The sequence below is a fragment of the Schistocerca cancellata genome, chromosome 1, assembly GCF_023864275.1.
Source record: "Schistocerca cancellata isolate TAMUIC-IGC-003103 chromosome 1, iqSchCanc2.1, whole genome shotgun sequence".
In the NCBI taxonomy this organism is placed as follows: domain Eukaryota; kingdom Metazoa; phylum Arthropoda; class Insecta; order Orthoptera; family Acrididae; genus Schistocerca; species Schistocerca cancellata.
In genome coordinates this window covers 315,507,118-315,530,992 of record NC_064626.1, presented here as the reverse complement: position 1 = coordinate 315,530,992, position 23,875 = coordinate 315,507,118, and the positions used below count along the sequence as shown (strand labels likewise).

Below are 23,875 nucleotides of genomic sequence, written 5' to 3'. Positions count from 1 at the left end.
CTGGTATGACCCTAATATACACTAGCTGCTGGCTAAGACATCACTGGTGCTCGTGGCATTGCCAAACATTGGTGTACGTTGACTTGGAATTTGATGTGCCTGCTTCAACTGCGCAATTGCTGGATGCCATGTCATGCTAAGTTGCAGGCCATCATCTCTACTTGGGGTGCTATTGGTGATTTTTTATTTCAATGGCTTTTTCAATTATGCTCACATATTACACAAAGGCTCTCAGTAACAACTGATACCACAGTTTGATTATTGTGGTGTCAATTGTCACTCAGTGCCTTTGTTTTCTGTTGTTGAGATATCACTCCATTCGTCAAAAGGAAATGCCTTAAGCACTATAGAATTTCAATATCACCATAGTCAGTCTCAAAAATCATTTTGTACCACAATCAGGAATATTGAGGAATGTTCAATAAGAGTAGTTGGCTTTGACCAGAGACATAGGAAGTGCGACAAATGCTGTAAACAATATGGAATACTATGTTTGTTGGCTTCACCAACTCATAATCAAACTGTCACCTTCCAACCTAACCTATACCTTGGGCTAAGCTCCAGATCAATGTGCCACCACAAACAGTTTCTTTTCTTTTTGCTTCCACATTCGTTGGCTTTGCCAACAAACAACAAAACTATGATTATATGCACCAAAAGGTGACATGGCATCACTCATTAACATTACGTCACTGGCTAAAGCTGTTGACTCGTATCTAACATTCCTCTTGACCCACTATTAGCTGCAATGTTCTGCAATCTGTTCTGAAGCTCCTCTTCTGACAAACAAAAATGGAAAATCCAGGTAGGAATAATGATATTATGTAAATGGTAGATTGCTAGTCACCACACAGTGCAGATGTGTTGCAGACAGGCACAACAGAAAGATTGCTAAACAAGTAAGCTTTGCTTTATATTCTATCTGATCAGAAGCACCTTGCTGTCTTCTGATTCTTGAAGATGAAGATAGAGATAACAATCAAGATGTTTTGTTTTATTTCAGCTTTGAGCTAGCAGGAACATCATGATTATTTGTGTATGATGTTGGTTAAGAAACATTTTAAACATACTAAACAAACAAAACAGTTACGGCTCTACATAACTTCTCACAGCCAACAAATTTCTCCATTTAAAGGTTATGTAGATGCACAGGCTATATAGTAAAATCTGCAATAGTCACCGCAATACATATTTCTCTTCATAAATGAAATGAACAGACATACCAGTACTACAAACCTCTCCCGTAAACTGCAGAAAACATCCTTAAGAATACTAACTAAAACAAGGAATCAGGCTCACAGTACAGAATTATTTAACTAGCTATCATCACTGCAACAAATGGTTACATCTACCAATCTATTGTGTACATCAAGGAAAACATTTGTATTAAGTATTTCACTAACAGCCCTACACTTAGGCCTAGTCGTGAAACAAGAGCAAGTTTGGATTTACATTTATCACAAAAAAACAAGCAACAACTCTAAAACAGCATTTTCTACTTCAGATCATACAATTTTATAATAAACTAATAGAGCTAGGGATTAATAACAAGAAGGAACAACCACAACACCCTGTCACATTACAATGATCACACAGAAATGCTTTTACAACAAAATCATGTGCCATGATTAATACTGCATGATATTAATGCCATGTCATTCTTCTGATCTCTAAACATCTCATTCTTCGTGGGAGGATGCTGGCTCAGTTTTCCAGATACATTGAAGGGTGCATGTGGAGATGTGCATGGAGCATAGTAACATGTTTATGGCTCTACAGTTAGTTCTCCAAACAGGCTGAAAACAGTGCAAGAGGCACAGCAATATTTTAAAGGTCCTGGGGTCACCAGCAGGTGTTCATAGCGTGTGTAGTGTTAGCATACAGAGATGCAAAGAACGAGTGTAAAAGCATTTTTTATGCTGTAAGTTGTCTTGTACTAACTGGATGTGATCAAAAGAATGTTGTAAATAGGGACCAAGTAAATGAAGCAGTGCAGTTGTTAAGACACTGACTTCATATTTGAAAGAATGGCGTTTGCTTTGTCTGCACATTCTGATGTATGATTTCTGAGTGATTTTTCTACATCATTTCACATAAATGCCGTGATGGTTCCTTTAGCAAGGCTGTAACTGATCATCTGTCCCATTCTCATAAAAGCACCCATGTTTATTCTACGTGTAAGTACATCTGAACCAGATGTTTTCTTTGTGCTTTGAATACAATTATATTATATTGTGAGATGATCCTTACATGAACAAAACAAATATATGAACATAGAAGTGTGAGTGGCAAAAACAAAAATTTTTGTTAATGGTATTGTAGGCCCTAGCTGAGGGCAAATTTGATGACCAGCAAAAAACTTTGTTTTGAAAATCTAACAACCAAGGAAATAATTTAAAGCTGCAGATACGATGTTAACTCCTTCAGTAGCAAAGACCCACAACTTTTGCATTTAATAATGTTTATAATAACACTTAGGCTGTCATCACAGGATACTCAAAATATCATACGCTTCGTCATTATCAGTATAATGTGAAACACTGAGTCATAATATTGACTCTCTGAGATGGGATTGCTTCAAGGTTTATACACTCATGTCAGGATGTACTACTATGCAGAATATATAAAAATAACCTGTCAACTGAAAGGTTTTCTGCACATGCCGAAAGCTCTAAGAAAGTCAAAAGAGAAGCAATTACATATCACATAAAAAAAAAAAAAAAAAAAAAAAAAAAAAAATATCACAGCAGAAGAATATTCTCCTGACAAGTTTTCAATGCAGGTCTACGCTAACTGAATCCGCATTTTTAAATTAAACACAACAAATGAAGACTAAAACTGATAAACCTCCAGAACAGCACCTACTTCAAGCAGATGCACACAAATGATAAAATACATCAATTTCTGATATTTCAGTAAATACTGAAGGATGGGATCACAGTCTACAAGCCTACTTTAAGTAAAACAATAAATGAAGCAGCAACATCATACAATTCTTACACAAGAACGGAAACAGGAATGATATATGCAGCATGCACTAACTATAAAGTAGTACAAAAAATTACCAGACTTTTCTTCATCTGAGGCAACAGCTCCGCTTCTCACTGACTCCTTGTCATTGTGGTCTACAGCACCTGAATGGTTGGATGCTGAATTGCTTTTCTCATCATCACTTTTCTCACCATTTTCCACTACACTCTTTGGACGGCTTCTAGATCTGGATCTGTTACTTTGAACAGATTCTGCTTGTGACTTTCGTGAATGGCCACTTACATTTGAACGAGGAGATGCAGCAGGTGACCCACTTCGACTCCTTGAACTTTGGGTATGTTGTGACTGTGCACTTTGCGGTCTTGACTGTGGACTTTCAGAACGATTAGATTGAGCACTTTGCGATCTACGTGACCGAGGAGTCCGAGAACCTTGCGACTGTGGGCTATGGGATCTCTGTGACTGTGGACTTCGTGAGCGTCTTGCTGCAGGTGATCCCTGTGATTGAGGGCTGTGAGATCTATGGGAAGCTGGACTTTGTGATCGCTGAGATTGAGGGCTTTGTGAGTGCTGAGATTGTGGGCTCTGAGATCGTTGTGACTGTGGGCTTGGAGATCGGTGAGACTGAGGGCTTGGAGAGCGGTGAGACTGAGGGCTTGGAGAACGGTGGGACTGAGGGCTTGGAGAACGGTGGGATTGAGGACTTCGTGACTTTCTGGACTGTGGACTCACTGATCTTCTTGACTCTGGGCTTTGTGATCGTTGTGAATGAGCACTCTGCGATCTCTGAGAACGTGGACTTTGAGACACAGCAGACTGTGGACTTTGTGAACGGCTGTGGTCACTTGCATAGGGGGAATGCTGACTAGCATTGGAATGTGGAGATTGATTACTGGCATGGGACTGGCGTGGAGACTGATTACTAACTGCTGAGCGCTGTGTACGCTGCGAATGTGTTGAGTGTTGGCTTACAGAACCTACAGATCTTCGACTGCTAGCATTCGATTGTGGGCTCTGGGAACCTTCATCAGACCGGGGAGAAGCATCACCTCCCGAAGCCACAGATCGCGGTGAATACTGTCCTGCAGTACCAGTCCTGGATGGTGAAGCAGCATCAGTGCCCTTCTCGCTTTCACTATCACTTCTATCTTCTGCACCTGAACTTCTGCCGGGTGTCGGTGCTGTTCCGTGCTGACTAGCAGGACTACCACTTCTGCTACTGCTTCGGTTCGATCCTCCATCACTTTCGGAATCCGAACCAGAATCTCGAGCTGTCAACAGCAGAAAATTAAGTAAATGCAACGTCTTCAATTTATAAATTCTTACTGAACTATATTTCTACAGAAATCTATACACTATCTACTCTTGCCTCCAATTGGAATAGTAAAAGTAAGAATGACAAAAATTATTCAAAAAGTGTTCAACAACACTGCGCACCTGATTCGGCGTCACTCGAGTCATCATATGGAGTTTCTGTTGCCATCGCACACACAGATTAAGGATACATGCTCGTCGTACACAAACCAAAGACTATCATCAAATAATATACTCTACTACACAGCGAGTTCTACATCTCACAAACGATGCATGTCAAAGAGTTCGAGCACACAGAGAGCTTACTTCTCCATTCAGTCGATAGCGCGCAATTCTTCTGCATAAAAAGTTGTACCACTGTCTGACGCATACACAGTCACGACCACAGTCTAACATGACAGTCGCTTCACTTCGCCTCGATTTCGTTGCCCACCACGCAAGCAGCGCCCCAAGCGTACAGTAAGTTAAACTGTGAGTTCGGCGCGATCGTGAAAGCGAATAGTGGTGGTATATTTTGATTTATACAATGGTTTTTACCGTTGGGAGCGTTTGTAGCGCAATAAATTGCAGCAACAACAACAAGAAGACACCGCAGCTGTCTTTTTTAGGTTTCCTAAGGATCCTGAGAGGTATATACCATCATGTTACTAAACCGTATCGTCAGGATTCACTTGCAAACTATATGTATATAACTGATGAATGTTTCGTTTTAGGAGCAGCAAATGGCTAATTAATAGCAGACGAGAAGACCTTATGAAAAAAGCCCCAGTTTACCTGTATAATAACATTAGGTTTTGTTCGCTAGGTTTCGAACAAAACCAGTTCATGAACGCAGACAATAACAAACTCGTGTGGAATGCGGTACCCAGACTGTTTGACATTCCAAATAAGCCACCTCGGCTGACGATGAAGAGGAAACTGCCACAAAGATTCGACAGTCAATCTAAAGCTGTGAAACAGTCCTATGACACAGAAGCAGCCAGTTCAACTCTCCATGTATCAGTGACAGATTCGTGTGAACCATCAACACAGGCCTGCTTTGACGATGAAGTGGTTAGATTAAGTGCAGCTAATCGTGTTTTACAAAAGCGTGTGAAGTGTCAGAATGTGCAGATCGCTAGACTTCGAGCAAAACTATTACGGGACAAGAAAGTGCCTACAGACAGCGACAGAAACTGTATCAGAAGGATCAAGTGAACAAGGACAAACGAATGTTGAAGACTGTAGGATCCCAATATTTAAAAAAAGATGCCCTTGACTCTGTTGTAGCTTGCCATTCAATTCATGGTTTTTGTCCATCTTGCGCTTATTTTAGAATCATGTTTAGAAACATATATGCCTTCTGATAATACACAAATCCTTGGAGGCAAGAAAATTACGTTGGAAATAGATGCAAACATACATTATGCTTACGACGCGTCTGACGTTCACCTTACCCACCGCTTGGAGTGCTAGTGTCGCTCCATCTGTCAAACGGCAATAAATTTTACAGCAGTGAGTGTCGCGACTGTTATAATCTACATCTACATCCATACTCCGCAAGCCACCTGACGGTGTGTGGCGGAGGGTACCTTGAGTATCTCTATCGGTTCTCCCTTCTATTCCAGTCTCGTATTGTTTGCGGAAAGAAGGATTGTCGATATGCTTCTGTGTGGGCTCTAATCTCTCTGATTTTATCCGCATGGTCTCTTCACGAGATATACGTAGGAGGGAGCAATATACTGCTTTACTCTTCGTTGAAGGTATGTTCTCGAAACTTTAACAAAAGCCGGTACCGAGCTACTGAGCATCTTTCCTGCAGAGTCTTCCACTGGAGTTTATCTATCATCTCCGTAACGCTTTCGCGATTACTAAATGATCCTGTAACGAAGTGCGCTGCTCTCCATTGGATCTTCTCTATCTCTTCTATCCACCCTATCTGGTACGGATCCCACACTACTGAGCAGTATTCAAGCAGTGGGCGAACAAGTGTACTGTAACCTACTTCCTTTGTTTTCGGATTGCATTTCCTTAGGATTCTTCCAATGAATCTCAGTCTGGCATCTGCTTTACCAATGATCAGCTTTATATGATCATTCCATTTTAAATCACTCCTAATGCATACTCCCAGATAATTTATGGAATTAACTGCTTCAAGTTGCTGAAGAGGCTATTTTGTAGCTAAATGATAAGGGATCTTTCTTTCTATGTATTCGCAGCACATTACACTTGTCTACATTGAGATTCAACTGCCATTCCCTGCACCATGCGTCAATTCGCTGCAGATCCTCCTGCATTTCAGTACAATTTTCCATTGTTACAACCTCCCAATACACCACAGCATCATCTGCAAAAAGCCTCAGTCAACTTCCGATGTCATCCACAAGGTAATTTATGTATATTGTGAATAGCAATGGTCCTATGACACTCCCCTGCGGCACACCTGAAATCACTCTTACAGCAGGGGACTTCTCTCCATTGAGAATGACATGCTGCATTCTGTTATCTAGGAACTCTTCAATCCAATCACACAATTGGTCTGATAGTCCATATGCTCTTACTTTGTTCATTAAACGACTGTGAGGAACTGTATCGAACGCCTTGCGGAAGTCAAGAAACATGGCATCTGGGAACCCGTGTCTATGGCCCTCTGAGTCTCGTGGACGAATAGCGCGAGCTGGGTTTCACACGACCGTCTTTTTCGAAACCCATGCTGATTCCTACGGAGTAGATTTCTAGTCTCCAGAAAAGTCATTATACTCGAACACAATACGTGTTCCAAAATTCTACAACTAATCGACGTTAGAGGTATAGGTCTATAGTTCTGCACATCTGTGCGACGTCCCTTCTTGAAAACGGGGATGATCTGTGCCCTTTTCCAATCCTTTGGAATGCAACGCTCTTCTAGAGACCTACGGTACGCCGTTGCAAGAAGGGGGGCAAGTTCCTTCGCGTACTTTTTGTGTAAAATCGAACTGGTATCCCATCAGGTCCAGCGGACTTTTCTCTTTTGAGTGATTTTAGTTATTTTTCTATCCCTCTGTCGTCTATTTCGATATCTACCTTTTGTCATCTGTGCGACAATCTAGAGAAGGAACTACACTACAGTCTTCCTCTGTGAAACAGCTTTGGAAAAAGACATTTAGTATTTCGGCCTTTAGTCTGTCATTCTCTGTTTCAGTACCATTTTGGCCACAGTGTGTCTGGACATTTTGTTTTGATCTACCTACTGCTTTGACATAAGACCAAAATTTCTTAGGATTTTCTGCCACATCAGTACATAGAACTTTACTTTCGAATTCACTGAATGCCTCTCGCATAGCCCTCCTCACACTACATTTCGCTTTGCGTAATTTTTGTTTGTCTGCAAGGCTTTGGCTATGTTTATGTTTGCTGTGAAGTTCCCTTTGCTTCCGCAGCAATTTTCTAACTCGGTTGTTGTACCACGGTGGCTCTTTTCCATCTCTTACGATTTTGCTTGGCACATACTCATCTAACGCATATTGTACGATGGTTTTGAACTTTGTCCACTGATCCTCAACATTATCTGTACTTGAGACAAAACTTTTGTGTTGAGCCGTTAGGTACTATGTAATCTGCTTTTTGTCACTTTTGCTAAACAGAAAAATCTTCCTACCTTTTTTAATATTTCTATTTACGGCTGAAATCATTGATGCAGTAACCGCTTTATGATCGCTGATTCCCTGTTCTGCGTTAACTGTTTCAAATAGTTCGGGTCTTTTTGTCACCAGAAGGTCTAATATGTTATCGCCATGAGTCAGTTCTCTGTTTAACTGCTCAAGGTAGTTTTCAGATAAAACACTTAAAAAAATTTCACTGGATTCTTTGTCCCTGCCACCCATTATGAACGTTTGAGTCTCCCAGTCTATACCTGGCAAATTAAAATCTCCACCCAGAACTTTAACATGGTGGGGAAATCTACTCGAAATACTTTCCAAATTACCCTTCAGGTGCTCAGCCACAACAGCTGTCGAGCCAGGGGGCCTATAGAGACATCTGAACCTGCTTTAAGTGTGACCTTCAGCCAAATTATTTCATATTTTGGATCTCCATCAATTTACTTCGATACTATAGCACTTCTTATCGCTATAAACACGCCTTCCCCTTCACTGTCCAGCCTGTCTCTGTGGTATACATTACAATCTGGGTTTAGGATTTCATTACTGTTTACGTCTGGTTTCAGCCAACTTTCTGTCCCTAGTACTATATGGGCATTGTGACCGTTTATTAATGAGAACAGTTCTGGGACCTTTCTATATATGCTCCTGCAGTTTACTATTAGCACATTAATATTGTTATTCCCTGTTGCATTTTGCCTACTCCTACCTTGCTGCGTCTCAGGAGGCATCTTGTCGGACCTAGGAAGGGAATTCTCTAACCTAAAAAACCCACATGTGCCCTCCACACGTACTCCGCTAGCCTTGTAGGCGCTTCCGGCGTGTAGTGCACGCCTGACCTATTCAGGGGGACCATACATTTCTCCACCCGATAGTGGAGGTCGAGAAATTTGCACCCCAAATCTCCGCAGAATAGTCTGAGCCTCTGGTTTAAGCCTTCTACTCGGCTCAAAACCAGAGGACCGCGATCGGTTCTGGGAACGATACTACAAATAGTTAGCTCAGATTCCACCCCGCGAGCGAGGCTTTCCGCCTTCACCAATTCCGCCAACCGCCTGTACGAACTGAGGATGACCTCTGAACCCAGACGGCAGGAGTCACTGGTGCTGACATGAGCAAAAATTTGCAGTCGGGTGCACCCAGTGCTCTCTATCGCCGCCAGCAGGGCCTCCTCCACATCTCGGATGAGGCCCCCTGGCAAGCAGACAGAGTGAACAATGGCCTTCTTCCCCAACCTTTCCGCTATTTCCCTAAGGAGCTCCATCACCCGCCTAACGTTGGAGCTCCCAATAACTAATAAACCCCTTCCCCCCCGTGTGCCTGCTCGGACCTTGCTGAAGGAGTGGCCACATGTCCACTCACAAGCAGAGTGGGCGTTGCCACATGGCCAGCCTCCACATTGACCCTCCGCCTCGTGCGCCGAGAACGCTGCTGAACCCGCCTTCCCCTTGGGGAGAGGGTGGCCCAATCGCGCCCGGTACCCGCGAAGATGTCTCGACAGCAGGGACAGTGGGTGAAGCATGTAACACCTGGGGTGTACCATGTGACGCACCAGATTCCCCACTGCCGCTACACTTCAAGGCAGCAGCCTGAAGACGGCTGACCGCGGCCATCAACACGTTCAGCTGTTCGCGAACAGTGGCCAGATCTTCCTGTGTCCGTACACAGCAGTCACACATCCTATCCATCCTAAAAAATCAATTTACTGTAGAGAGTTAATCAACTTTTAACTAGACAGCTAATTCACTAAAGGCGGCTGATTGTTGGCTAAACTGTGGTTGCTAGACACTTCTTATAGAAAATAATGAAGATAGCACTACCTGTCTCTGGACTGTATTGAAAATAAACACTAGCACTACTGGCACTATGGTTGACTAAAGGGACTCTCTCTGACTATTCAAAACAAACACAAAATCTGTGGAACACTATTACTAGCACTCGACAATTAAAGCTTCCTAAAAGCAAAAACACACGGAAGAAGAAGTGACAAGTAAGAAAAATACAGTTAATACTTAAATTAACGAAGCTTGCTGCACAGCCGACGTGAAGCAGACGGCAGTTACGACGACACTGGCACTACTGGCACGACACTCCCAGTCATTTCTGTTAGAATCTGCGGCAACAGCGGTTCAAGCGATCAGCAAGCCATACTTCTGAATACTATGTCAGAGGAATGCGAAATTTATCGTCTATATTGACCTGTAACATAGTTTTTTTGAATAGAGAGTGTATGTAGTGACATAAAAATCGACAATAACTAAAAATGACACCACAAAAAAGGTTCAAATGGCTCTGAGCACTATGGGACTTAACATCTGTGGCCATCAGTCTCCTAGAATATAGAACTACTTAAACCTAACTAACTTAAGGACAGCACACAACACCCAGTCATCACGAGGCAGAGAAAATCCCTGACCCCGCTGGGAAAAAGTGACACCACACCCGTCTTCTTTAGTGTACTAAGGATCCAGGGAGGTATAAAATGGTACACCACAAAACAGCTTATTTGCGAGTCTATTGTAACCTACAGACGTTTATTGAAGGATTTCGTTTTCTTTTAAGATAAAATAAATGGCTAGTAAACAGCAGAAGACATGACCTCTGCAGAAAAATGTTGAATGCTTACTCAGGGACGTGAATTCTGCTCTCTACACTTTCAACCTAATCAGTGAATGTGGAACACAGAAAACTTGTACCTATGGAATTGAATACTTACATTATTTCATGTACAAAATAAGACACCACTAATGTAGATGAATGGAAAACAATAGACAAAATAATAAAACATCAGATGCAATAAAACTTTTTACCAGCTCAAAAGAAACCAATTCCACTACTGTTGCTACATCTACACCACAAATGACAAATATCTTTAACACATTCGCTTTTGAAGCAAAAGTAGTTACATTTACAAAAAATATGCATGAAATGCAAAGTCGAATGAAGTGTAAGCATGTGCAAGTCATTAGACTCCATAAAAAATTGTTATGTGCCAAGGAAAGTGTCTATTATTATAAGAACAGCCAACAACAGAAATATAAGCTTCTCATTCATGAAATATGCTTTTACACTCTCCTGATTTCAGTGACGCAAATACAAACATATTCGAATGTATTTCTTCACAAAAAAATTGTAGCTCATGGCACTGAGTCAGAGAGACTCCTCTGTTTTTACATTTATTTCACGATCATTTATGTCTATCGATAATTTGCTAATGCCTGGAACGGAAAAAAGTAATAATTGTTTTGTTAAGTAAGTAGAAAAATAATTAAAAACAAACGTTAATGTTACAGATGCTTTCTCACTGTTAGGGGCACTAGCGTTCTGACTGTCAGTGAGTAACAATTTTCACACCAGTGAGCGTTACGACTGTATTTGCTAGACTATGATGATAGATAGCACAGTCTAACATAAATATTAGACTGCTGCAGTAGGATAGGGGATAGTTCTACTAAATGAAGCTTACCTATCTATCATAAAGTTATAATATATGTGCTCAAATTGTAATTTAACCTGTAGATGGAATTGCAAATATATCCTGACTATTCAACAATCAATAATTATTTATTTTACATACCTGTATAAGTCTACTGTAAAATAATAATATATGCTCTAAAATCGCAATTTACGCTGTAGCTGTGATTGTAAACGTGTAGTGATGTTTCCAATATCTCCTTCTAAATATCAATCAAAGGGTTACTAAACAAATAAAGAAATAAAAAATAAATAAAGAAGGATACACACTGCTTAACAGCTTCTATATTACGGCTTTCTATGCATATAAAAAAAGATGCTTATGAGCAATAGGAACCACAGCGGTAAATTTCACAACAGGAAAAGGGCTTTTTGTTAATTTCAGATCATTGTACTGTACCAACAAAACTGTGGTACAGCCATAAAAATCTCCTAAGGAGATATGTAACATCAGTATTATCAAAATAAGGTTGTTACACACAAGTTTTCCTGCAGACCTAATGGATTGGAAAGACAGACTCTCCCACATGTAGCAAACATTCAGAAGACAACAAACATCTTGATCATATGGTATTTGGATCTTCCAAATACATTCCACATCAAAATAAGGCGTGGGAAACCCTTGTAGAAATGAATGTCTCCATTCCAACAAGACAACCTCAGAATTAAGGATACAGGGTACCTATAAATGGTGGAAAAATAGAAATTTTTTATGACTTTATTAAATTCTATAGTCTTTCCTGATTACATTGATATATACATTATAGGGTTTCAAATGAAAAGTGACCTATATATACAAAATTTTAGAGTTACTGTCATGTGCACCGCCACACCCCCTTTATTTCTGTTACAGAAACCAGAATTATTTCGAAAAGAACAGTAAACTTCATGTTTACAGTGATTATACGTATGATACATTGTATATGTTGGTAACAGCACAGGTTTCTAGTGTCTGTAAATGATTAGCTTTGCTAGTATTTACTTTCGTTTCACTGAAGCAGTTTGTTCACGTGCTACTGAATGTTTGTTGCCCAAGTGCAACATATATTTGTGGAAGCACATATCCTTTAGTGTGCAATAAATACGAACTATGCCACGCATCAAGAAAATCAATAAAAGGAAATTCTGTGGTAATCAGTTAACAAACAAAGCAAGTGTTGAAAGTGACCCATGTAACAGTTCTTCAGGGAGGAAACTCCTATATGACAGACCTCCAGGCGATTCAAATTTTTGTGTTAACAATGATGAGGTTTGTAGTGGATTTGTTGTTGTTGATGAAGGCATCTTACCTTCTTTGATAAAAGAAGTGGCGAAATGTAAACAATGTGATGGTGTAGGCTGTCTGGAAGTAACTCAACAACAAAGTATCAGGGAGGGTTTAGTGTCAAAATTAATTGTTCTATGTAGATCCTGCAGTAAATCTACCTCGAAAATGACTTCGAACATTGTGCATAATTCATATGATGTGAATTTGAAGTTAGTGTATGCAATGTGTGCAATGGGAAAAGGAAAAAAAGGCTGCTCAATCGTTTTGTGGTTTGATGGACCTTCCTCCTCCTCCCAGTAGATTTAGCAAGTACATAAAATACTTTTAGGTGCCTTGATGGTTGTGTCTAAGCATCTATGAAATGTGCTTTAGAAGAAACTGTAAATATTAGTGGAACCAGGGACATTCCTGTTGCACTTGATGGGACATGACAACATCGAGGACATTATTCCTTGAATGGTGTTGTAAGTGCTACTTCTCTGGAGAATGGAAAAGTTGTTGATGTTGTGTGCTTAACTAAGTACTGCCACACCTGCCATGATAGCCCTGAAGGACATCCTGAATATCAGTGTTCTAAGAATTATGTTGGTTACAGTGTAGGTATGGAGTGTGATAGAGCTCTAAAAATATTTCAGAGATCAGTGCCCGTTTATAATGTTAGATACACAAAGTACCTAGGTGATGGGGACTCTAAAGCTTTCAGTAAAGTTAATGAGTTAAATGTTTCTGGTGATATTTTGGTAACAAAACTGGAGTGCTTTGAACATGTGCAAAAGAAGATGGGTGCTAGATTGAGGAAGCTACGAAGAGAAATAAAGGAAAGTTGCTATCTGATGGAAAATCTCTGTCTGGCTGAGGCAGATTGACAGAAACTAAAAGAGACCTTCTTCGGAGTTATTATGGACTGGTCATTAGACGAACTGCACGTCTGAACGATATTACAGCAATGAGAAAATGCTTTCATAAGTTGTCCACAGATGACCGCTCAGTTCATGGACTTTGTCCTAAAGGAGCATATTTATGGTGTGGTTACCAAAAATCAAAAGAAAGTGGTCAAATATACCATCATAAGCATTCTCTTCCTGAGCCTGTTATGAATAAAATAAAACCAGTTTTTAGAGACCTGGAACACCCTGTTTTGCTTAGTAAATGTCTTCATAATACAAATGATAGCTTCAACCATTGCATATGGGAAAGATTATCCAAGAATATTTTTGTAGGACTAAATACAGTAAATGTTGATGCACTAGATGCAGTGATATGTTTCAATGATGGAGTGATGGGAAGTTTGGAAGTCCTGAGAAAATTTGGCATAAAATGTGACTTTAATATGGAAGATAAATTACTTGCATGTGGCAGACAGCAGGTGCATGAAGCTAAAAGATTCGCTCTTCAAGTTACCAAAGAAGCAAAAAGTGCTAAAAGGAATGCCAAGAGGAAGCTTGAAGATGAAGAAATGCTGCAGGATGAAGACTATGCTTCAGGAATGTTCTGAGGCACATTTTAATTGGACTCATATCTTCATTCAGAATTTCCCACAAGTTGTATTTTTCAGAATTCAGGTACAAATATTTCCTAAAGTTTATAAAGCATTGCTCTAATTTATTTCTGTAGCTTGCAGTAGTCCTTACATATGTAGAAGACCTAAGCTTTATTGCAGAATCAACTAAATTCTGGAAAAAAATAACAATTTTATTAGGAAAAAATCATAAAATTAAAATGTAAGATGTTATATTTTTTATCCTTGTAATATATGTAATAGGTGGAATTAAATAGGTCTGGTATCTCAGCCATCATGTCATAAATATCTGGTAAAAATCTGGTCTCCTTCAAACATATAACATTGGATTAAATGGCACCCCAATTTGAGGAAACATTTTGGAAAAAAATCGCATCAATTTCTTTGATTTTTTAATAACTCTAAGCAGGTTTAAAAATATTCAAAGTACTTCTAATTTGTTTAGAAAATGATCTGCATTACCTGATATCAACAAAAAATCTGTACAACATGTACATTATTAACAGAGTCTGAAAGAAATAGGTGTTGATTTTTACATAATACTGAGCCAGAAAAGTATCCTGTATCCTTAACAGTTTAATAGTGTGTTACCTACAAGAAGCAGACATAAAATTCTGAAATATAATAAACTGAATCTGAAATTATGCACACACACACACACACACACACACACACACACACACACACACACACACACACACACACACACATACACACACACACACACACACACACACACACACACACATATACATATATATATACATATATATATATATATATATATATATATATATATATATATATATATATATATATATATATATATATATATGTCTTTTTAAAATTCGTTTGTACTCACTAACCTAAGCAGCTGTAATAGCTGTACTGTTTGCTGCTAAAAGGCAATAAATTTAATTAAAAACACCTCTTTAAAGTAGCCATGTTTTTGGAGGCAAAGAAAATTTGTACATGCATCCCTTCCCTCACCATCTTCATCCAAGGCCACTAAAGTGTTTCCACATATGTGTCTGGCAATGTTTTCAAGATGGCATCAACTGGGGGAAGGGGTTAATATAGTTGTGCTTATTGTATTTCAAGAGCTTACAGAAAGATGAATGAAGAGAAAACAGATCACCTCCAATCAAAAGACACTGTATACGAGAGTAGAGCCCTTATAGGAGTCATTTGTTACTGTCAAACACGCTAATAGAGGAGCTTTTTGTCAGGGAACAAAATGGTGATTTGAAAACATTTTAATATGTATAAAAACAATTTTGAATTTTGTTGGAGATGTATTCCTTCCTCCAGCAAAAGTCAGATGCAGATATGGCAGCTGCAATACCAACCCAAGTTGTGCTACAAGCAAAACTAGCAAGTGGATACACTCTAACTGGCAACTTTGTACACTTGCTTTATTCCTAAAAGCACAATTTCAAAGTTTTTATAAGAAATGACCGCTGCAATTTACACTACAGCTCCTATCTCAACAGTTCCACTTTGATTTAGTTCTTAGTCAGTATTCTCAGAGGTCACTGGTACTGTAAATATGAAACAACTGTTATTGTACATGATTTAGTGCAAAACTAGTCATCATGCAATTATTATGCCAATAGGAACGCTATCATGTCAGATTTGGAATTCATTCCAGCCCAAAACTAAATTTAAATCTTGGAAGGCACAAATAAATTTTCTGTTTCCACTTCACTGTAACATTTACCTCCAGGAATCAAAGCAAAAATTTATTATCATTATACTGAAATCAAAATACCTTTACAGTAAGGACTGGTATTTTGATTTCTGTAGCAATATAAAGCTTTTGAAGGCTATATTCTAAATAATAATAAAATATATTAACTAATGGAAACACTTTTTAGCCTTGTTTCACAAACTTTATTATTACTGTATGAGTTAACCGCCTCCTTAGCTGCGTGGTCTTCATGTCTGACGGCAACACAGCAGGGTTGGTGCGATTCCTGATTGGGAAGGAGATTTCCTCCACTCAGGAATTTGGTTTTGTGCTGTCCTCATCATCGTTTCATTATCATTGACAATGAAGTTGCCCACTGAGGCGTTAACTGAAAAGACTTGTCACTTGGCACCAAGCTTCCTTAGGTGTGGACTCCCAGCCATCAATGCCATACAAGTATCACTGCACAACCTAAGTTTCAGCTTATAAGAACATATTCTAGTTCATGTAACACAATTGATCCCAAAGTTTGAAACCAAACAAAGAAAACACATCAACTTCTTATCTACTCCATAGATTCTTGGCTTATACTATGAAAGTTATCTCGGTGGAAAGTTTTGACACAGTTATCTATGTGTTTATCTGCATTTATTAGACAGCATTTACAATAACTGTGAGTAAACCTACATTGGATTACAGCTACATGCACAGTAATGGAACTTTGTGTCATTACCTATTTATGAATGTAGACAACAAGTTTCTTCTATAAAGATGCTGTAACATTGTTTTAAAAGGGTGGTGACTGAATTGCGCATGCTCATTCAATAGTACATGTGGAGAAACACAAATCTCTTTATTTTCAAATATTTCTAACTGAGTAAGTCTTGCATCGTTTCTCTCTATGCATAGGACTTCGACATCTTGTAATATTATCTTTTACTTCAAGAAAATAAAAGTAACAGGTATGAACTTCTCATACATACAGGGTAATTTCCAAGAATGATTGACTATCGAAGTTGCGGTATCCAAACGATACATATCGAATGTGCGATCGTAAATCATGCGACTTTGGTGGCGGGAGTTGTGATCAATTATTTGTGGTCATCATTTTTATCTGTTTTCTGTCGTTCTCTTAGCTGCTCTAAATTACATACCTCTGTGAATTATTTGTGGGTTGCTAGGGAATCGTTAGTGAGTGGGATGTCTGGTGTTCTTGACGTTTCTTTATCGGATTCTCTCACATGGAAAGATCTAATTCCATGTCTATCCAGCGTAGAAAATTGTTCGACTTTTTGTCGCAAATATGGAGTACCACCGAACGAGGAAAGAAGGGACTATGTAGACTGTGGTGGTGCGAAGTGTGTAAAACTTCGTAAGAACAGCTTCGATGCTGAAATACCGTTTACAATTTCATTGCGGACACTGTGCGGAAAACGAGCGTGTGCCAGGAAGAATACATGGTTCGACTCTGCCAAATTATCCATCCAGACCACCGTAATGGACTTCCATATGATGACAACACCGACGACGAGTAAGGTAAGTCGTCTCCTTTGCAATTAAAAGTATTTTTGTAACACTCTTCTTTTGTCGTTGCTGTAGCGATCACCGTAAACATCCTCATAACGCCCACCAAAGAGTCACATGATCGATTTACGATCGCACGATCAATATGTATCTTTGGACCCCGCGACTTCGATAGGCAATAATTCTTGGAAATTACCCATAAACTACTCAAAACGTTTCACAGATCAGAGATTGTTTGTATCCTAAGATGCGGCATACACGATTTTTCACTTATTTTTTAACAAGAAAATGCTATAATCCTGTTCTTGGCTCATAGAGGCTTACTCTCTCTCTCTCTCTCTCTTGTCTATAGTTACTTTGGATGCTTGAATAATGTAAGTTTCTGAGCTGTAGCCTGCTAATGGAATAGTTATAGGCTTAAAGTATGTAACTGCTCTTTATTTAGTAGAAATATTTGAGATACCTTATTTCCGTGTTATTAATGAGACAAAAGTGTAAATTAATATTTTTGCAGGAGGCTGACTTCAACAGGATTGCAATAGCATTGTTCAATGCCAAACGATTTGCGCTTCATGTTGGCTCAGTCTTAATAATTTTCGCGTTAGAAAAAAAACGTCTTTTTCAGAAATGAAGTCGAATTATAATAATTTTTACATTACATGATGTAAGAATTTTGTTGCAGTTTTGTGGTCAAAAGTCACTGAACAATTGTAGGAGCCATCCACAACACATTGGCCTGAAAATCCACCGATTATGGAACAAAAGTGATGGGAATGGAAATATAAACCTCATTTTTAATCATGATGTAATGACACTCGGAAAAGGTGAAAGAATGGTAAACATTTGCATCACTATTACAATTTGCTATCTTGATGCAATTAGGTATGCAAGTAATTTTTTAAATTGTGTACATCTTTTACATCGCTTAGTTGGACGATTTCTCCGTATGTAATTTTCTCTAACAGGATGGCACTTTTCAATCTATTAAGTATTTGTCATTTTCATTTAACTAATGTCTGCCAGAGCATGAATCTGACTTCTTTGCTCTCTAGCTTCTATGGTATTATCTGAGCCTTGTACAGATTGATCTCTCAGTCTGTTCAGCGTATTCTCCAAGCCTAGTACAGATTGATCTCCCAGTCTGTCAAGTGTAGCCAGACCAACGCTCTTGGCAGACGATTTTGTTAACCCCACTTTTCTCGATGGCTGATTGTTTTTCTCTTGAACTGAAGGAACATTTACCTAATGTCAGTGGGACTTAGAAACATATGGAGAAACCCTTTCTGTTTTAAAGGTTGCTTATCCTTTTCGAAATTCTATCTATAAAGCTAAACTGCACAATTTCCTTTTCTGCTTATACACACTGTTCCTGGGTACAAAAGGGATGTGCTTCTTCAGTTTTTTACTGGGAAGTTTGTCAATACTTTTCAAATTCATTATTTTTGTCTGTTGTTTTATTGTATTCAGTTATTGGTCAGAGTATCATTTGGACATGGAGATAGAGTAGATACAATGGTTCATGTGGTGGATTGTAGAAAGTTTGTAGACTGTTGGATGTTAAAGGGACTTGCTCATGAGCATAACCAAAAATTTGAAAACAAAAATTCTTGGTCTATAGAAAAGAGCATTTCATACTGATTTCAAAAATGTATAGTTTATGGAATGAACATTTTCCATTCGTTCTAAAATTGAGGTTGAACATAATGATGCCATGCCCCTCTGTCAGTTGGAAGTGCATCAGAATACGTGATGCATTATTTTGTTCTCCCATTTTTTCCATCATTACTTACAGATCGTTAACACAGTTGTATTCTAGAAGGCACTGACTCATGGAACCAAAGTCTAGAAGGCTATGGTTCGAATGTAAACAAAGATCTGAGAATATATGATTTCAGAATGTCATACAATGTGGTTTTGTAGTTACTGTGTGTTCTTTTGTTTCTGTGTGTGTGTTTCCTGTACTACAAATGCTAAGAGTAAAGAAATTTAGCCTTAAACGAAAGTTTGGCGCAACAAGTTCCGAACACAACGGAAGATTACACATCAGTTGCTTCAAAAGTCGCTCTCAAAAACTGTGTCTACAGGCAATGCTTATAGACGTAAATTTTCGGTTTCTGAATGTAATAAGAACAATCCTAGTAGTATTGTGAGCAGCAATAACGACGGAAATGTTACTGTGTACCTAAATATGCTGTCAAGACTTTTTAAGAATGCTGTGAAATGGTTGGTTGGTTGGTTGTTTGGGGAAGGAGACCAGACAGCGTGGTCATCGGTCTCATTGAATTAGGGAAGGATGGGGAAGGAAGTCGGCCGTGCCCTTTCAGAGGAACCATCCCGGCATTTGCCTGGAGTGATTTCGGGAAATCACGGAAAACCTAAATCAGGATGGCCGGACGCGGGATTGAACCGTCGTCCTCCCGAATGCGAGTCCAGTGTCTAACCACTGTGCTGTAAAATGTAAGTACAGCAATTGCGAAGATAGTTTTTACGTTTCTGAGACCGTTTCAACAAGGAAGGGTCTTTCAAGTCGGTTAGCGATTGCCGTAACTCATGTAAGACGCACAGTGATACCATGACATCGCCAGTAACTGATAGTCGACATTACAATGTAAATATTCAGCTTGCTTATGCAATGTGATGTATTGGAAAGGGAAGGAGAGCTGCCCAGACTTTTTGTGCAGTGATGGATTTGCCTCCACCTCCACTGAGGTTTGATAGACACAATAAATTAATACATAATGCTTTACATGGTATAACTGAACATTCAATGAAAAGAGCAGCAGAAGAAGCAGTAGCCTTGTCTGATAATACAGACATTGTAGCAGCATTTGATAGAGCTTGGCAGAAGAGAGGTCTTACTTCTAACTGCCACATTTATTGAAACTGGTAAGATACTAGATTATGAATCTCTAACAAAGCACTGCCAGGGTTGTTCAAGTAAATTTATTGGTACCCATGTATGTGTAAAGAACTTTGATGACCCAAGGGGAAACATGGAAAAGAAAGGAGTTCTAAACATTTTTAGAAGATCAGAAGTCAGTTGTGGTCTGAGGTATGTAGGCTTGGGGATAGAGACCATAAAGGACACACTACTGTTGTTAGTGACAGACCATATGGGGACACACTGATACAAAAGCTTGAATGTGTTGGGCATGTACAAAAAAAGAATGGGAGCTCAGCAAAGAAAATTATGTAAAGACTTCAGTGGAAAAAAACTGTCAGACAGAAAACAAATAGGTGGTCCCGGTCGTCTTACAAAAAGTGAATTTGGTTCTTTGACTCAATATCATGGACTAGCAACAAGGAGAAATGTCAGATATTTGGAGAACATGAGACGAGCTGTTTGGGCAACATGGTTTCACAGAGTGTCAACAGACAAAACCCCACAGCATGGTTTGTGTCCAAAAGGGGAAGATTTGTGGTGCAAGTACTGGTTGAGCAATGCTACAGGCATACGATATACCCGCAAGCATTCCTTACCACTTGCTGTAATTGAGGCAATTAGGCCTGTATATAGGGATTTGGCAAATTAAAATCTACCTAGGAAATGTATGCATGGTCTCTCCCAGAACGCAAATGAAAGCTTCAACAACTGTATATGGGAGAGAATACCCAAAACGGTGGTTTTGGACTGACAGTGCTGAAGGTTGGTGTAATGGATGTAATAATAACGTTCAATGATGGTGCAAATTCAAGGATCAATTGAACATCCAGACGGGAAGGAATATAGATCCAGACCTAGCTGCTATTGATAAGTGGCAGGTAACCATTGCAAAGACAGCTGCAGAAGCTGCTACCAAGGAGTGAAGGATAAAGAAAAGAATGAAGAGGAAGAGTATGGAGGATAAGGAAACAGGAGGACAACTGGAGTCTGCAGTTGGAATTTTCTAAATGAGCATAGTGGTAAGTTAATAAATCCGTAAAATCTTCTTTTGTGATTTACCGCAAACTTGAATTTTCATCATTCAGGTACACTTTTCTCCTAAATGACTGAAGTTAAACTCACAAAAATTGGTACAGGGATTTAGAATGACCTCCTCTACCTCTCTTGCCTGCTATTTCCTTCAAAATTTATAGCATGATGATGATGCTGGTGATTTTGTAGCTACATTTTTAAATATTTTAGTTTTAGTAAATTAAATTACTTGTCTTTTTCACAGATCAGCAGCAGGGAAGGAAAATGGAGGCATAAAACACTTATGTGAATGTTGTCTGTACTCTGACTGTTTTTCCAAGCTGTGCAGTCAGTGATTCCAAAGAAAATTGTACTGCAATAAAGTAATGTTCCGTTTTTTATAATGTTATAAACATTGTTGTCAGTACCAAAATGTAATAAATATCTCAATGAATTTTTTGAGAAATGCTTTACTAGCGACCCTAATTGTGTGAAAGAATTTTGAGCTATCTCTCATTTATAGATCTGTTGCACTATGAAGGTGAAGATAATGCTAAAAATACAGCCTGTTCAGGGATGTGTCCCCTTAAGAGTAAACTGAGATGAACAGCTTAAAAACATGGACCACACAGTGTATTCCCATCCAAATTGCACTGAAACTGCCCTGCACAGAGGGCTTTGCCAGTTAGTGCCAGATGCCACCGTTGTTGTCAGAACTGCGGCACAACGCCTTGGCCACATAGCTGTGTCTAGTTAAGTCGAAGATGGAGTATGGAACGATTTTAGTAGTGCAGGCATCAGCATTACGCCACGTGGTGCGTGGTCCAGGGCTACTGCTGGATGCCTGGATAAACAAACATTAAACTCTCACTTAGCATGGTGGGAACAGAAAAGCCGTTGTTTGAGCCAGCAAGCAGGTTGCCACAGGGAACCACTGCCTAACCACTGTATGCAGACAGTCTTAAACACAATCTAATTTTATAGCTCTCATATTTCCAGGAATTATCTGTTACCATTAATATTCCATCACCCTGACATACTACCTACTAGGAAAATTCTCATGAGTAAGTGCTCTGCACCCACTTTGGTCACATACTGTAAGAGGACAAGGCTCTTGTTCAGTAACCTCTTACTCTTTTTGATGTATGATCGATCTCTGCCATAGTAGAAGTATGATATGTGATGTCAGCATCCTTTTATATCTAAGCATAGCCCCATATGGGAGTATGTGCCACATCATTTAGTGTTATGTTTACATGTTATTTAAATGTAATACATTTATAGCAGTCACCACACAAGCTTATATATTATAAGTAGCCTTTCACAGCATAATTCTCAAGACGCAGACGCAGACGCATGCAAACATTTTTTCAGCTCTAACAATGATTCTTATTGTGTCCACCAGCTAAAACAGGTGGCAAGGTACAAAACTGAATCAGATATATAACATAGACTTTGGGCCAGCTATACAGTCTCTGGATACATCCAGATACATGTAACTGAACAACACAGGTTAACTTGGCATATGACAATTTGTTCCCCAGTTAGTTATTCCCACAACAGCATTCCCGTCTAGTTACGTTGGCAACAGCCCCAAGAGGACCATGGATATTTTGGTGTATTACATGTCACATTTATTTAGCCATTGTCCTCAGAAATAGTGTGTCTAACGTGAGAGATAAGCGTTCCAGATCCAAAGCTACTTGCTTGAGGCTACTTTCAGGCTGGTGGATACTGTATATGACTTTAAGAATATAGCACAAAATACAAAAACTGCTACAGTCTCATACAATGAAAAGATTGGTATAAAACATTTAACCGAACTTGTAAGGTACTTGTATGTATAATAACATAGAGATCTGTCTTGAAGTTGGTTGAAGGATCAGGTATTTGTTGTTTGTCTAGTAAGAAATCGTTGTAAATTTCTGACTAAAGTAAGGGGAAAATATGCAAGAGTTTCCATTCACAAAAAGCTTCACATATATTGACAGAGCAGCTACAACACACGTACTGTTTTTTAGAGTTTAAAACACTTAAACAGATTTGCACAGGGTCAAACACGCAATCCATTCTGCAGTTGTATATTGTAGATTCCAGCCAGATAATATCGTTTTCTTTACAAAATATGTGAGGTTGTTGCCAATAACAACATTTACACCTGGTCTTGTGATTGAATGTATAGAAATAAATTTATTATATATTTTTGCTCTACAATTTAAGGCCACCCACTGTCTCATCATTATCACAGTCGCATTGCTATTTCCCTGGCAGTCTTCTTCCATGCAGAAATCGTTGTTTGATATTAGGCACATTAATAAAATCAAATTATTTGGTTCCGGAGACCTTTTCAAGTCTCAAACATCCATGATATGTGCATACAGACTGAATCAACTAATTAAAATTGGTACCAAGGCTTGCTTTCGAAGCTGAGTCTACTGCTCACTTGGCAGATGTACTAACCACTACACCATCCTGGCACAGTGGTTTTGCACAAATGTACAGATTAACCTAGCACATTTCCTTCCTCAATCCAAATTCTCATTTATGCCTCAGCCTAATTGGCACCCCTCCCCCCAAAGTCGAA

The 23,875-nt window shown here is 39.1% G+C and overlaps 1 protein-coding gene across 1 annotated transcript in view; it reads right to left on the bottom strand.

Annotated features, from left to right (window-relative positions):
- LOC126172899 (another transcription unit protein) overlaps positions 1 to 4,564 on the bottom strand; it is a 73,997-nt gene extending 69,433 nt beyond the window's left edge. Inside the window, exons 1-2 of the mRNA XM_049920915.1 lie at positions 4,429 to 4,564; positions 3,066 to 4,262 (exon numbers count right to left, since the gene is read on the bottom strand). Of these exons, the coding sequence (XP_049776872.1) occupies positions 3,066 to 4,262; positions 4,429 to 4,474 (1,243 nt within the window). The 5' untranslated portion in view covers positions 4,475 to 4,564. The remainder of the gene's footprint in view (positions 1 to 3,065; positions 4,263 to 4,428) is intronic.
- Between the last annotated feature and the right edge of the window lie 19,311 nt (positions 4,565 to 23,875).